The sequence below is a fragment of the Oikopleura dioica genome, chromosome 1, assembly GCF_907165135.1.
Source record: "Oikopleura dioica chromosome 1, OKI2018_I68_1.0, whole genome shotgun sequence".
In the NCBI taxonomy this organism is placed as follows: domain Eukaryota; kingdom Metazoa; phylum Chordata; class Appendicularia; order Copelata; family Oikopleuridae; genus Oikopleura; species Oikopleura dioica.
In genome coordinates this window covers 9,540,444-9,553,315 of record NC_137291.1, presented here as the reverse complement: position 1 = coordinate 9,553,315, position 12,872 = coordinate 9,540,444, and the positions used below count along the sequence as shown (strand labels likewise).

Below are 12,872 nucleotides of genomic sequence, written 5' to 3'. Positions count from 1 at the left end.
GAATCATCAGTACTTGTGATATTTTAACGGGAGGGGTAAGTAAAAATCAATGCTGAGAGCAGAAAGGGTAATTTGAAAGGGATGAAAAAAGGAAGGTCCTACCGAGATTCGAACTCGGATTGGTGGATTCAAAGTCCACAGTGATAGCCATTACACCATAGGACCACTGGAGAAAGCACAAATTTTGGCAATTATGAACGCGAATTTGTTGAAATCATGGAAGATACTTTCATTGCTCTTAAATCAAGAGTCTTGATCTGATAAAAATTGACAGATTAAATTTTTCAATAGCAAAATATCTTTCTGAGCGAAGATTTCAATATTTGAAATTTCGCATAATTTTTTCTTCCTGCAGGAGAGTGGCCAAACTTCGTTCTCAAAGTAACCCGGCGGATCAGCAACTTCGTAGTCTGCCCTTGAACTTCGTCGACTTTCAGCTAGTTCTTTCTCAATATCAAGCTTAATAAGGGCTTATGAACTCAATTGTTGCGGTAAGAATAAATTTGAAGCCCTTGGCCAAACTGGAAGAACTTTCCATTCTTCGTTCAAAAGTTCTTTCTTTCCAAGACCTATCAGTTCATCCACAACCATTGTTCCTTCGATTATAACCAGCTGTTTTTCTGAAAACTCGACTTTTCTCCTGATCTCATTCCAATTGATCGCTTCAGTGTGATCCCAAGAAAGACCTTTTGAAAAGATAAATTCATCAGGGTGGTAGAAAGGATCTTGGTGAACCAATAGACAGTTCTTGATCTTCTCCGCTAATTCCTTCGACAAAGTCGTCTTGCCTTATTAAAAAAGGATGAATATTAGTAAATCATGCGCTCAGTACCAGAATTAGTTGGTCCTGACAGCAGAACGATCCGTTTTCTACGACCAAAGGCCATTTTCTAGATGCGGTTTGTTATGTGCTCTCTATGAAATATCGACCAGCAGATAACTCCAAGAAAATGGATGACGACGAGCCTGTTGATAGGACTTTTCAAAATTCAAAAGCTTTGATAACTTTTGGAGTGTGGCTTGTTCTTATGGCTATTGGAATTGCCGTCTGGCGATGGAAAAAGAAAAAGCCGAGCAAGAGGGATGAAAGAATGAAGAAATACCAAAGGTTGAATGATGTTGAAGCTCCTCATACAAGCGCAAAAGTAAGAGCTACGGATTCTTCTATTTTCTATGGTACATTTTCTTAAGAACTATTCCGATACAACAGATACATCCCAGCTCAATAAATTCAAAGAAGGGATTCGAGCTCAATTCCGTTATCTATCCTCCGACTCTCACGAGACAAATCTTGCTTCAGACATAGCATCTTCACTTTCCGTGGAAACGCTCTACTCCAACACTTATCAAGGTTTCCAAGAAAAAAATTGAAAACTTTTTAAACATTTTTCCTTTTCAGAAGTGATGAACGACCTGATCAAACTGGACGAAGATAGCGTGAGTCCTTCCTTCAAGCCATTCTGAATTAAACCATTTCAGAAACAAATTGAGAAGAAAATCGACGACGCGTCCCAATCAGAAAGTGACAAAGAATTCGTGAGACGTCTCAAGAATCTGCAGGTAATCTATCTCGAAATCGGGCTAAAGACGTAGATTTGGAATTCTAGCGCGAGTTGGAAGCTTCCAAAGACTTTTATGAAACTAACTCACTGAAAGGAGCTCTGTTTGACATTAGAGTAGAATCTGCCCGGCTAAAATCAAGGTCAATTCAAATTTCAGCGCCTTAAAAATTCTCTTTCAGAAAGACTTTTCTTCTGTAAAAGAAACCCTGCAAAGCCTGACTGCTGACGAGGAAATATACATTCAACCAGAAAACTGTTCTTGAGCTGCATACATATTTAACGCTGTTTTTTTAGATTTAAATAAACCATTTAGGAAATAATTTATTGGAAGACTTACGGCTCATAAGGTAGTTCACGGCAAACAGGAGAGGAAAAAGTGGTCGAAACGAGAATTGGAAGAATAAGAGGTTAAGGAAGATAATAATAGAAACGAGTTGTTGTAAATTATTTTCTCAATAGTAAATTGAAGACTTCTTTGGTAGCACTTTTCGGTAAAGAACTTTCTATTTTCAATTGATGCACTGGAAATGATAAAAGCTGTTAGGCGTTTGTTGTGAAGCAGAAGTGAGAATCTGGTAACAGTCGATTTTGTCGCTGGAATTCTTGGGCAGAATGGGCTTCGTACAACCGCCACATCGTGGGGCATAGCGCAGCGACCAGTCTTTGAAGCACAGGAGCTGAAATGACGAGTTTATTTCAACACGCAAGTCTTAAGTTAGTTCCTTACCTCCCATTCTGGTCCAGGACCAAGTCGAAACTCTTGCCCAGCGAGAGGGCATTTGCAAATTGAGCAGACAAAGCACGGAATGTGGAAACGCTTTCCCGAAGCTGTGCAGATTCGATCCGTGATCGGCTTCAAGCAGCTCGAGCAAGAGGGAGGATGCGAGAGAACATCTATTGAGTTGTGACATTCCTCGCAGTAAACTCTGTTGTCTGAATACGAAAAATAAGAAGCCGATACTTTTGCATTAATGATTACTTGAGTGGACGAACTGTTTATGAACGAGCTGATCTCCACATCTGTTGCAGTGAAAACAAGCGTTGTGGAAAGTCTCTCCAAGAGCTCTGCATCCCTCTTCAAGACTATCGATTCTTTGCTGGCATCTGGCACATTTACCGAAGCCTTCTGATTGAGAAACAGTTGACTTCTCATGAGCTGTATTCAGTTCCTACACAAAATTAAGCTACCGTCATCGGTAACTAATTCAAATAGGCCTACATCAGAAAGTCCGCTTAGCAAGTTATTCAACCTCGCCTCCGCCCTTGCCAACGCTTCTTTCTGCGTGTTTACTTTCACGACTGGAGTACGCTGCTCCATCTAAACTTTAAAATTTCAAGGATAAACTTGTTTCTGGCTCCCTCGAGGAGACATGTTTGATGCAGTTACAGTAAGGCAGTTTGAGATAAAGGAAAATTCTATAAGAAACTAAACGCATGATTTCTACGTCTTTTCTAGGCTTGGTATTTCAGCTCTACGTCGCCATCTGGCTTGATTTTCTTTGACAGAATTCTGTAGCTGTTCGTTCGGATTTACATTGGCCTGATTTTGATTAAAATCGTCAGAAAGCAAATCCGAGTCCTGAAGGTCTTGTCCAACTTTTCATTATTCGTGTAATTGAGTTTTCTATAAAACTCGACAGCGGCGACATTATTTATCAAAACTGTCAACACGACTTTTTGCATTCGTGATTTGCTCGCCAACTTCTCGACCAATGTCATGATTTTCGTCCTTGAGAATAAAAAGATATTTCAAAAGCGCAACTAAGGTTGTGCGCTTACCCAAGGCCAAAGCGACAGGCAGATGCTTCAAGCTGAATTTCGTACAGGTAAAGCACGGGCTCATTGTTTTCGGTGAGCCAGCGAAGGCAACAGATTCCACGGCGTTGACCTTCGTGATGAACAAACAGCGTATGCTGCTTCGCGCTTTTAATTTCTTTCATTTTCTCGTCGTCTGAAAATATACTCAGATTCATAAGAGGATGATCATCAATATATGGGCTTATAAGTTCTTTGACGTAACAATCTTGCTGGCCATATTGGATATCGAGGACCGAAAAAAGACTCTTATTTACTTAGTCAAAGAATAGGTCTAGTATTTTTAGAAAATAATGATAAGAGAACCAAAAATGTCCCTGAAACTGATGCGAGTAAGTTGTTGAATGAGAATTTGGAACTAAATTATTTTTGTAGGTTTGGCGAACGTACGATACAATTGATTTTGAGAACAGCAGTGAAATCGCTACTACAGAAGAAAGCTCACGATATGAGAATGTATTTGTATCGGAATCGAATTCAAGAAGCGATTGTGTTATCTGCTGCTGCTGTTTTTCCTTTACTATAAGCTGGAACAACACATGGTCCAACTGGTAGCTGATTTTTAATAAAATGAATGCCTATTTTGGCGGTCTTACTCCATCACATAGTGATACTTATTCCATCACTGTAGTAACAGATTCTGTACCGTTGGTAAAAAAAACTCACCATGCCAGCCCCACTCGGGTGCCTGTTCGTAGAGCTCCTGCATGTTTTGCTTTGTAAGTTCGAAAGCGTAGTTAATTGACTCCTCCGAAGGTTTTTCGTAAACGAGCGAGTAGCCATCTCCCATGTTGACGTCGATTTCCTCGAGATACTTTTGCGACGCTTGCTGGGCCATGGAAACAAGCGCTTTCGCACGAGTCGAGTTTCCTGGCTTGCCAGTTTTCTTCACCATCTTTCAATTCTGGAATGGTTTTCTTTTAGAAAAATTTGACAGCGCAAAGCTCTTATTCAACTCAGAGAACATGTAGAAAATTCGTAGATAAATGAAAAAGGACCCCACCAGGCCGGCAAGAATAAGCCGATCCGGCAGGGTCTTGCTGAACAGGGAGGAGATAAAGGAACGAGAACGAATCGCAGATAAATGAATAATGGTGCTGAGAAAGTGCAGTTTGCAAGGAAAGCGTTTTTTAATCTCGTTATATTTAATTTGCCTAATCTTCGCTGACGCTCCAAGTGTCACCGTTCAGCTGGAGAGTCATCACCTTGTTGGAAGTTGGAGCGGTGGATTCACTTTGCGCAGCGTTTGTTTCAGTCTTTGCGTGACCGTTAGTGTTTGATGATCTGAAATGTTGGTTTTACAGGTCAAGGCTTAGAAGAAATACGGCTCTTCAGGCGCTCTTGGGCCGTTTCGTCTGGGTCGTTTGGTTTCTAGCTCTTCGATGAGCTTCTCCATGTAGTTGGTGGAGTTTCCGTTGCGCTTCGATCTCGTTTTGGCAGAGAAGGTGTCGTAGTTAGCGCTTTTCTTCCACTAATAAGATTTCCGAAAAGATTCGAGAGAAAGATGACTTACGAAGTAGTAATGAAGGACAAGGTCTTTCACGTCCTTCTTTGGAAGGTACTCTTCGCGGATCTTGAAGAAGTTTTTGCCTTTCGTTGCAACTCCTACTTCGAAAGCAGCTTTTTCTTCGGCTAAATAAAAATTGGCACTTGAATTTAAATAGTTTCTACCCGTCCATTTCTGATGTCGCGGGTTCCGTTGGCTCTGGCGATGCTGGACTCGTTTGACGGCCAGCGGAATCTTGTAGTTCGTACAGAAAAAGTCGAAAAGCGCTTCTTCGTTGTCGGAAAACGGGCTTGGTGGCGGGCGCTCATGATTGGCCGATAAGCGCTCGGTTGAGGGCTCCTGAACAGCTGATAACTTCTGCTGGGAGAAACAAGATTACTTTTCGCTTTCGCTTCTTGGAATTTTGAAGCGTTCTATAGAAAGTGAGAGGATCCTCTTCACTGGGCTTCCAGAGGGTCGTCTCCAAAGTTAAAGTTTCTTCTTTCGCGCTATCGTCAGCTTTAAGCACCTGAAGATGATATTTTTTGATAGAAATGATATCAAACAATACCTCTGGAATATTTGCCGGGCTGACTTGGTACTGCTCTCCAATCCTGGGCTCTTTGTAAATGTGCTTGTTACTGTTCATTTTAATACGTGGCTGGTAGTCTGCGTCTTCCTCGTCGGTCCCGTCATCCAGAGATGACGTATTCATGATAGTAGTCAGCGCAGAGCGGTTCAATCCCGCCTCTGATGATTCACCGGCATCGTCTTTCACCTTTAAATTCAAGTTCAAATAAGCGATTTTGTTAATCAGAATAGCTTCAACGAGGACGATAAATTATCTTCCTACCTCTTCTTTATTTTCTTGCTCGTCATCCCCCTGTGGCATTTGATACATTCTCATAAGCTCTTCAAGGGGAATGTCGGCCTCGTTGAGAAGATCGTTCTTCTCATCTTCGATTTCTTCTTTCGTCAATTCGTCTCGGTCCATTTCTTCGTCGTCTGCCGAATCTGCTGACTAGAAAAAAGGGTTGTGGGGGATATTAGAAATCGATTCGCAGTTTACATCATAATCGGATTCAGGGTTGTAGTCATCTTTGATTGAGGTCTGTTGTTCGTTCGACGACATCAATTTTCTGAAGCAGCAAGTTAGTCTTTGTTGATTTCAGGTCATATTTAGGCATATTCAGAATGATTTTTGAATTATTCCAAGCGGAGTTTTAAAGTTTTAAGTTTACACATAAGAAAAGTAAGAAGCAAAAAGCAATTGATAAGTTCAGTAATTTTTTGATCAGAAGAAAAACAGCGAGCGGGGTGAAGGGATGAAAAAAGACATGTAAGAAGATCAATAAAGAAAGTAGGAGATTCAAGAGAAGAGCTGAAGCAAGTTTTCTTTTTATTTCAAATCATGGCACGGAAAATTTTCTTTGTTCTGATTAAATGAATAAGCATGCATCTAATAAGTTTAAGTTGAGGCAATATGCTGGATAAGGGTGTTAAAATAGAATTATAGAAGTGTAGCAGAGCGCATGCTGAGTAAAAGTAATAAAGATAGGGAAATACTTTTTTGAATTGCACATTAAAAATACAAGTTTCTTCGCAATAAATTGAATCAGATGCAAATAAACAACAATCAGACTAATTTTAAAATGCCCTGATGATTGTTGCAATCGAGAAATGCAAGGGTGTTGTTTAACCGCATGGGACAGATCGGGGGATAGAGGCGCTCGGACAGAAGGTGTATTCCACTGCACTTAAGAAAACTACTGATTGGATAAACTTGAAAATTACACCCAATACTAATTTCGGGGTGTAGATTTCAAATCTGCTTTCAAAATTTTCATATCTCTTTTCCTTATTGCAGAAAAAATCCCATTTTTATATGGGTGAATTAAAAAAATATCTCTTACTTAGATTTCTCGACATAGTAAAGTCAATATTTGAAATCAGCAGTATCGAAAACATATAAAAGTTCTTTTAGTACAAGAAATTCTTGATATTGGTTCGGTTTCAATGTGCAAACACATTAGGCAATTAGGCCGCATATAATCCGGTGCAGAGGGCGGTCGGTATCCGATAATTCCTTGAAACTTGGCATACATGCTCCAATAAAGTAAAAGAACAACCATTTTAATTTTCATCTAATTTGGACAATTCGTTCGGAAGTTATTTAGCTAAAAAGTCCTTAAGTGCAGTGGAATACACCTTCTGTCCCATGCGGTTAAGCCAATCCTCTTCCGAGCAGGCGATGTCTACCAGACAAGAAGGAATATTTAAAGACATGTTTTGAATGATTTTCTTTAAATTGTTTATTTCTTTTATACAAATTTAAAATCCGAAAGGATGAAGAGCGAAGCTGAATGTGAAGGAACGGTGAACTCAGAATATTTTAAGTATTTTTGTTTCCAGAATTGAAATAGGAAGATAGAACGCTTAGATAGAGAATACAACGGAATGCAAGTGCCGACCACCGGTCAAGATCAGTTCTCGAGCGAGCGGATCTTCGCTTCAAGCAGTTTACGCGCGGCAGACTCTTCGTCAACCCTTTTCGAAAGCTTCTCGACGTTCATCTTCAGACTCTTGATCTCGCGCAGCAAATCTGCCATTGTCGGTTCTTCATGCTGCGCAGGCGGCTCGCAATACATTTCAGGCTCTTCTTTCACTCTAACTTGGGCGACAGGATCTTTTCGGACACTTGGTGGTCGTTTTGACGCCACTGGCTGAGCCGGCTAGAATTAAATAACATTCCTTGGTTACCGACTTGTAATTTACCTTTACTGGTCGGGCAGGCGGGGGGCTTTCAAGCCGCTCATTCGTCCGATTCTGATGATCAGGCACCGGCGGTGGCTCGTTCTTTACTACCGGTTTTGGTTCTTGAGCTAGAGGGTCGCCATCGCCATAGTGCTCGGTAAATCGTTTCTTGCGCTCTTCCGCTCGCAGCTGCCACTCAGGAATCGTTTTCTCTGCTTCCTGCGGAATCGGTCGATCTGAAAATTCAGTAAACAAAACCATCCCGGAGCCTTCGTTTTTCAATTACAATCGTTGTTTTCTTGTTCATTACTTTCATTAGTATTTTGAACTTGTCCATTCTCAAAAGCCGCGGCCAAGCCACGCACGGTCCCGTTTCTCCTTGGCATTTGCCAAAATAGTTAAATACTTTTGTTTTCGTTTACTGAGAAACGAGAAATAAAAGTAGCAGATATTCTCTGCGCACTAAGATCATAAAATTAATGGAGAGGGTCTGACGCGGCGAAATAAGCACTCCAGTGGCTAATTCGAGTGATTGGGCCGCCGACAGTGGAGACTTAGACGGATTAGCTGACAGCTATATGATCCGCTTTTGCGCGGTATTGAATAAAATTGAAATTCAAAGTAACCAAATTTTGTCGAATAAAAAATTATTCCACTTTTTTTTGTGAACTGCGACTTACCTGCTTTGAATGAGTTTGATTTTGGCGGGACTTTTCTCAAATTATTTCTAAAGTCGATGCTTGCATTTTTCGGTTTGTCCGTCTCTGGTACTGGTTCCTGTTTGCTGATTGCAGTTGTTTTTGAGTTTTCGTTTCTGAATTTTGGATTCTTGAGAAGCGAGCCCATGTTGGGGATGATCGCGACACCACCAGCGATAGGGGATTTCACGTCAGTTTTGGCACTCGAACTGGGTGCTTTACTACTTGTTTCTTCCTCTGATTCTGGATCCTAAAACAAGCTTGAATTGTTGTGGTCGAGGGTTGAAAGAGAACCATTTCTATCTCTTCTGGAAACTCGGATATGTTTTTGTCTTCAATTAGCTTCGTCTTTGGTCGTCTTCTTCCCGGCCCCTGAGGTTTCGCACGCACCATGTCATTAGACAACTAAAGCAAACAGTAAATCATCGTCTGAAAGGGCGTAATATTCCCAGCGCAAATAGCATAATCTCTTTTCTCTTTTTCATGCTCGTGAAAGATGGAAAATCGCACCTTTACCATTTCTTAGTTTGGCAAAAAGAAAGCCTCGATAGTTTCTCGCTAGATATTTTTGACGGTAGCACATTTTATGATTTCATAAAAATCAAAGATCATGTCATGAACGAGCCCATGCGATGATAAAAAATTAAATTTATTTCACGAGTTTATCGTACCTGCTTGGGCTTGCCCAAAGGTTTGTCGTCGAACGCACTGGGAGGCATAGAAACGATGTCTTTTCGGAATTGATTTTGATTCTTTTCCGGTTTCGGCCTGACCGCCACGGAGCCACCGACGATGTCTCTCTTTTTCGCGAAATCACTGGAGTCTGTATTTGATCTCGATGTGATTGGGTTCTTCAGATCTAGAAAGTTCGTAGGGATGAGGCCTGATTTTCCCGAAGTGTTTCTCGCTTCCCACCAGCCTTCATCGAGTGTTTTCTGATTTGTGATCTAAAATTAAGGTTTATTCAAAATTGGGGTGACCAATGGGGTCAATCAAGAATTTCCAAAAAAGTGGACTTACAGTAACAATTTCGTCCTTTTTCAATGTGAGCTCGTCGCTATTACTAGCAGCGTAATCAAACGCTACTTTGTATCTAGGCAAATCTGACGCAGAGCTGGTGCTAGAAGCAGGTTCCTTCGACGATGAAGAACTCGAGGACTGTGGCGGGACATCCTTGCGTCTGCCGGAAAGGCCCTCATCTGATTTTCTTGCTGCTTTTCTTTCTTCCTTTCCTTTGGAAGGTTGGACGTCTCCCTCCACAGCCTGAAAATGCTGGTTTGATCCGTTCAAACGGCTGGCAGAAATTGATCGAATTTGTTTTACTTTTCCAAAGTGAGAAATTTTAAGATTTTACTTTAGGGGGCATAAATATTCACGAATTGGGATAATTGTAATCTAGTGTCAATCAACAATACTCCGAACAAAAAGAGTGTTTGATTTGAAGCTCGTCATTTAAATGAAACAAGCGAGGTAGTGTTACTATGGAAATGGTAATAAAGTATTTGGGCGCTCTCTCCAAGAAATTCAAAAGCTTTTGAAGCTTTAATCTCTCGATAAATTCCGCTCAAGTGTTCATGTGCTGATTACAATAATCCAAACGCTCCTCTTCATTAATTTTCTTAATAAAAGTTGAAATCACAACACGGAAAAATCAATAAATCTTATTGAAATTGACCAGGTCTGCTTTGAATCAAGGGGCGAGTAATGATTGAATCCCTTCATAAAGAATCATTTGCCCGTGAATTTTAAATCTTATTGGTTTTATCAACAATATTAGTCTTTCTTCACTATCCTGTTCTATCAATTGAGCGCCTAAAGGACCTGGAGGCTCTCTTCATTTCCTCTCTGCCTCTCTCTATTTGCTCGTAATAATTTATTTCCTATTCAGCAACTATCCCACAACGCAATATTACTAGTAGCAACATTGGTCAACAGCGATGGTGAGCAGCGCGTGTGTGAGCCTCTGTCTGGACGCGTAAAAATGTAATGGTATGTTTTAAAGACGCTGGACACGATTTGTCTGATCTAATTGAGCACTGAAAGAAAAAAATAAAATAACGGGGCTCGAGCTACGGAGCGCCTACGATGATTGCGCTTCGACCTCGCCAGGACAAGAAAGATTGAGGGAAAAGTAAAAATGCAAGAGCAAATACGGCAGAGAGAGAGAGAGGCAGGAGTTTACACGGCGCTAACGCGAGTACGAGGACTTGTTCAAATAGTGAGAAAATGTGACTAAATTAAGCTCAACTCTTGGGCTTCAAACACAGCCCCAGATGCTGTGTAACTTGTACCAAAATTAGATTGGTACAAGTAGGTCTTAGTGGATCAGGAGTCCTGATTCAGGACGGTATTTTGGGACTCTAGGAAAATTTCTTCATCTGACTCAGATGATAACTTTGGAACTCTAGGAAAATTTCTACATCTGACTTAGATGATCATCATCTGAGTTTTTACTCAGAAAACAACAGTAACCCTCGCGTGCTTATTTATCGAAAAGGACCTCCTGAAAATAACAATGATGGATGCTGGACGGCCCGATAAGCGATGATAAATGAAGAGGGCTATCAGAATCGAAAAAAGATGATCAGGCAATTTCTAATTGAAGACCTGAGCCATTAGACGACGGGCGGTCCTGGCGAACAAATATTCGCTCGGATTTCGAATTTCAAATTCAAAAGATTAATCTTGAGATGATCCTGGCAACGGGCCAGAGATTCAAGCGGCACAAGGGCTTTTAAATTTTCTATTCTGAGATTACCTTGACGAAATTGGTCGGATAGAGTCCCGATTGGCCGCTTTCTAGCTCTCCCTTTGCCCAGCCATCTTCTATATCTTCGATGAATGTGATGATATCGCCTGTTGCGAAGCTCAGTTCGTCTTCGTTAGAAGCTTTGTAAGGGAAGGTCGCTTTGAAATGCTTCACTTTTGGCTTTGGCTTCAGTGGCGCTGGTGGGGGTGGCTAGAAAAATCAAGGGATAGAGGATATAAAAAGGGTTCGATTGTGATACCTTTTTATTTATCTCTGGATCGGCAATTTTTGTCGCAAAGTTGTCTGGGAACATGCCTACACGACCAAGGAGCTCTCCTTCAAGCCAACCTAAAGAAAAAAAGACATAACGACGATATCAATATAAAGACTTACCATCTTCTTTCTGTACACAATTTCGGATGACATCGCCAACTTCCAACGAGAGCTCGTCTGACTCCGTCGCTTTGTAAGGAAAGTCTACCTTGTAAGTGGCCATCCCGATTGCATCGAATCACGAAATTCTGAAAGACAAGAGGATTCAATTCAAGTTGGGTGTTTGAGGCACTTTGACGGGTTTTTAGCTGGGTCAGTTGACTCCGAAGAAATCATTTTGAACGATGTAATGCACAGCCTGTAGTATTCGGTTTCTTTCTTCTCGAATTTCATCCTTTAGCAGCATCTCTAATAAACTGGGTCTGGCCAACTGCGGCATATCTCTCTCCCCCGTTTTGTGGCATTTGTACGACCCAACTGGATATCGGACTTTTTTTCCATCCTGAATAAAAGAAGACGCTAAATGGCGGATATTTTGCCGGCAGATGAGATAATAGGTCGCGGGTAATGAATCTGACTTTGGCAGCTTTTTCTGCCCTTGGCCAAAATCGATAAAGCTTTTATATTCCGTGCTTGGAGCTCATGGAGCTTTTTTATTGATTTTCGAAAAAAAGAGGAAACCGCTCATTCTCGCTACCTCTTTTATATTCTGCTTGTGACTTCTCAACAATTTGTTATTGTAAAGAATTTCGTTCGCAGGCTGGGCAGCAATGTTCTCTGATACTTTTGTAAGTCGATTTGACAGCTGACTTCTGGCTTGTCTTTTCTTCGTCTCTTCTGTCTATTTTGGCTGAGAAAAGATAGACACTCAATAAGAGCTATTCATTTTTATTTATTCAATTAGTTCATTTCCATTCAGACTCGTTTTTCAAGTGACTCATTTTTGATCTTAACAATTATTGGAATTATCAAATAAAATGATCGTTTTTTTTTATTTCGTAGAACTAATAGTTAATCGACTTATTGGCAGCCTTTCCTCATTTTCATTCTCTGAATCGCTGGACTCGTCGTCGAGAGGGTCGTCGTCCTCGCTGCTCGAGTCTTCAGATTCGGATGCATAATTGACGAGAGCGTTTTCTTGTTTTCCCTTCTTAGCTCGTTTATTAGCGGGCTCCTGCGACGTAACCTGAAAAACAAAATTACAAGTGATACCATCTTCACCAGCATCATTCATTTTGCAGGGAAAATCGAATATCTTCTCTTTGGAAAGACGCAATTCCACAAAAAGGGTTGTCTGCTGACTTACCAGTCTTTTCTTCAATTTTTCCGCCCTTCTCTGCTCCCTTCGCTGCTCTCTTTTCGAAAACTTCTTCGTCTCGACCGCTGCTCCTGCAGCCTTCTTTTCCGCAATCCTCGCCTTCGTCGGGAAATTCTTTCTTCTTTCCTCTCTCCATTTTCTGATATCTTCTTCCGTCTCTAGCCTAATAGCGCCTTTTTTAACGATTCACAACAAGAATAAGTACAACTAGAATAGT

General features: G+C 41.0%; 6 protein-coding genes, 1 long non-coding RNA gene and 1 other non-coding gene across 10 annotated transcripts; 1 reads left to right on the top strand and 7 right to left on the bottom strand.

Annotated features, from left to right (window-relative positions):
- Positions 1-27: 27 nt before the first annotated feature.
- On the bottom strand, positions 28-1,463 carry LOC145695529 (nicotinamide riboside kinase 1-like). The gene is given in 3 exon segments (XM_081772518.1): positions 28-788; positions 833-985; positions 1,399-1,463. Coding segments are annotated over 2 exon segments (600 nt in total). The 5' UTR covers positions 888-985; positions 1,399-1,463; the 3' UTR covers positions 28-243.
- TRNAQ-UUG (transfer RNA glutamine (anticodon UUG)) lies at positions 94-165 on the bottom strand. Its single transcript has one exon. It is a non-coding gene; the product is annotated as a tRNA-Gln (tRNA).
- Positions 958-1,863, top strand: LOC145695527 (uncharacterized). Its single transcript, XM_081772517.1, has 5 exons — positions 958-1,145; positions 1,192-1,351; positions 1,400-1,437; positions 1,480-1,560; positions 1,742-1,863. Exons 1-5 carry the CDS (start codon positions 1,029-1,031, stop codon positions 1,823-1,825), a joined length of 480 nt encoding a protein of 159 aa, XP_081628643.1. The 5' UTR covers positions 958-1,028; the 3' UTR covers positions 1,826-1,863.
- Positions 1,776-2,887, bottom strand: LOC145695525 (zyxin-like). The gene is made up of 4 exons (XM_081772513.1): positions 2,782-2,887; positions 2,542-2,731; positions 2,290-2,495; positions 1,776-2,239 (listed from the first exon to the last, which is right to left on the bottom strand). The coding sequence occupies exons 1-4, from the start codon at positions 2,878-2,880 to the stop codon at positions 2,072-2,074; spliced, it is 663 nt and encodes a 220-aa protein (XP_081628639.1). The 5' UTR covers positions 2,881-2,887; the 3' UTR covers positions 1,776-2,071.
- Positions 2,888-2,913: 26 nt separating this feature from the next.
- LOC145695526 (N-alpha-acetyltransferase 40-like) lies at positions 2,914-4,290 on the bottom strand. 2 transcript variants are annotated; one of them, XM_081772515.1, is made up of 4 exons: positions 4,044-4,290; positions 3,342-3,513; positions 3,145-3,291; positions 2,914-3,081 (listed from the first exon to the last, which is right to left on the bottom strand). In XM_081772515.1, exons 1-4 carry the CDS (start codon positions 4,270-4,272, stop codon positions 3,015-3,017), a joined length of 615 nt encoding a protein of 204 aa, XP_081628641.1. In that variant the 5' UTR covers positions 4,273-4,290; the 3' UTR covers positions 2,914-3,014. The 2 variants fall into 2 exon arrangements, with proteins under 2 accessions (XP_081628641.1, XP_081628640.1); XM_081772514.1 differs by having other exon boundaries at positions 2,914-3,084; positions 3,148-3,291.
- Positions 4,291-4,306: 16 nt separating this feature from the next.
- On the bottom strand, positions 4,307-5,999 carry LOC145695524 (mesoderm induction early response protein 3-like). 2 transcript variants are annotated; one of them, XM_081772512.1, is made up of 8 exons: positions 5,933-5,999; positions 5,717-5,884; positions 5,435-5,641; positions 5,264-5,392; positions 5,049-5,223; positions 4,891-5,009; positions 4,680-4,848; positions 4,307-4,633 (listed from the first exon to the last, which is right to left on the bottom strand). In XM_081772512.1, exons 1-7 carry the CDS (start codon positions 5,993-5,995, stop codon positions 4,690-4,692), a joined length of 1,020 nt encoding a protein of 339 aa, XP_081628638.1. In that variant the 5' UTR covers positions 5,996-5,999; the 3' UTR covers positions 4,307-4,633; positions 4,680-4,689. The 2 variants fall into 2 exon arrangements, with proteins under 2 accessions (XP_081628638.1, XP_081628637.1); XM_081772511.1 differs by having other exon boundaries at positions 4,307-4,661; positions 4,703-4,848.
- A 36-nt stretch (positions 6,000-6,035) lies between these two features.
- On the bottom strand, positions 6,036-12,179 carry LOC145695523 (uncharacterized). Its single transcript, XM_081772510.1, has 10 exons — positions 12,035-12,179; positions 11,458-11,839; positions 11,324-11,412; positions 11,074-11,274; positions 9,336-9,578; positions 8,987-9,262; positions 8,610-8,720; positions 8,298-8,565; positions 7,639-7,853; positions 6,036-7,595 (listed from the first exon to the last, which is right to left on the bottom strand). The coding sequence occupies exons 2-10, from the start codon at positions 11,558-11,560 to the stop codon at positions 7,347-7,349; spliced, it is 1,755 nt and encodes a 584-aa protein (XP_081628636.1). The 5' UTR covers positions 11,561-11,839; positions 12,035-12,179; the 3' UTR covers positions 6,036-7,346.
- Positions 12,180-12,357: 178 nt separating this feature from the next.
- LOC145695528 (uncharacterized) lies at positions 12,358-12,860 on the bottom strand. Its single transcript, XR_014133747.1, has 2 exons — positions 12,644-12,860; positions 12,358-12,523 (listed from the first exon to the last, which is right to left on the bottom strand). It is a non-coding gene; the product is annotated as an uncharacterized LOC145695528 (long non-coding RNA).
- Between the last annotated feature and the right edge of the window lie 12 nt (positions 12,861-12,872).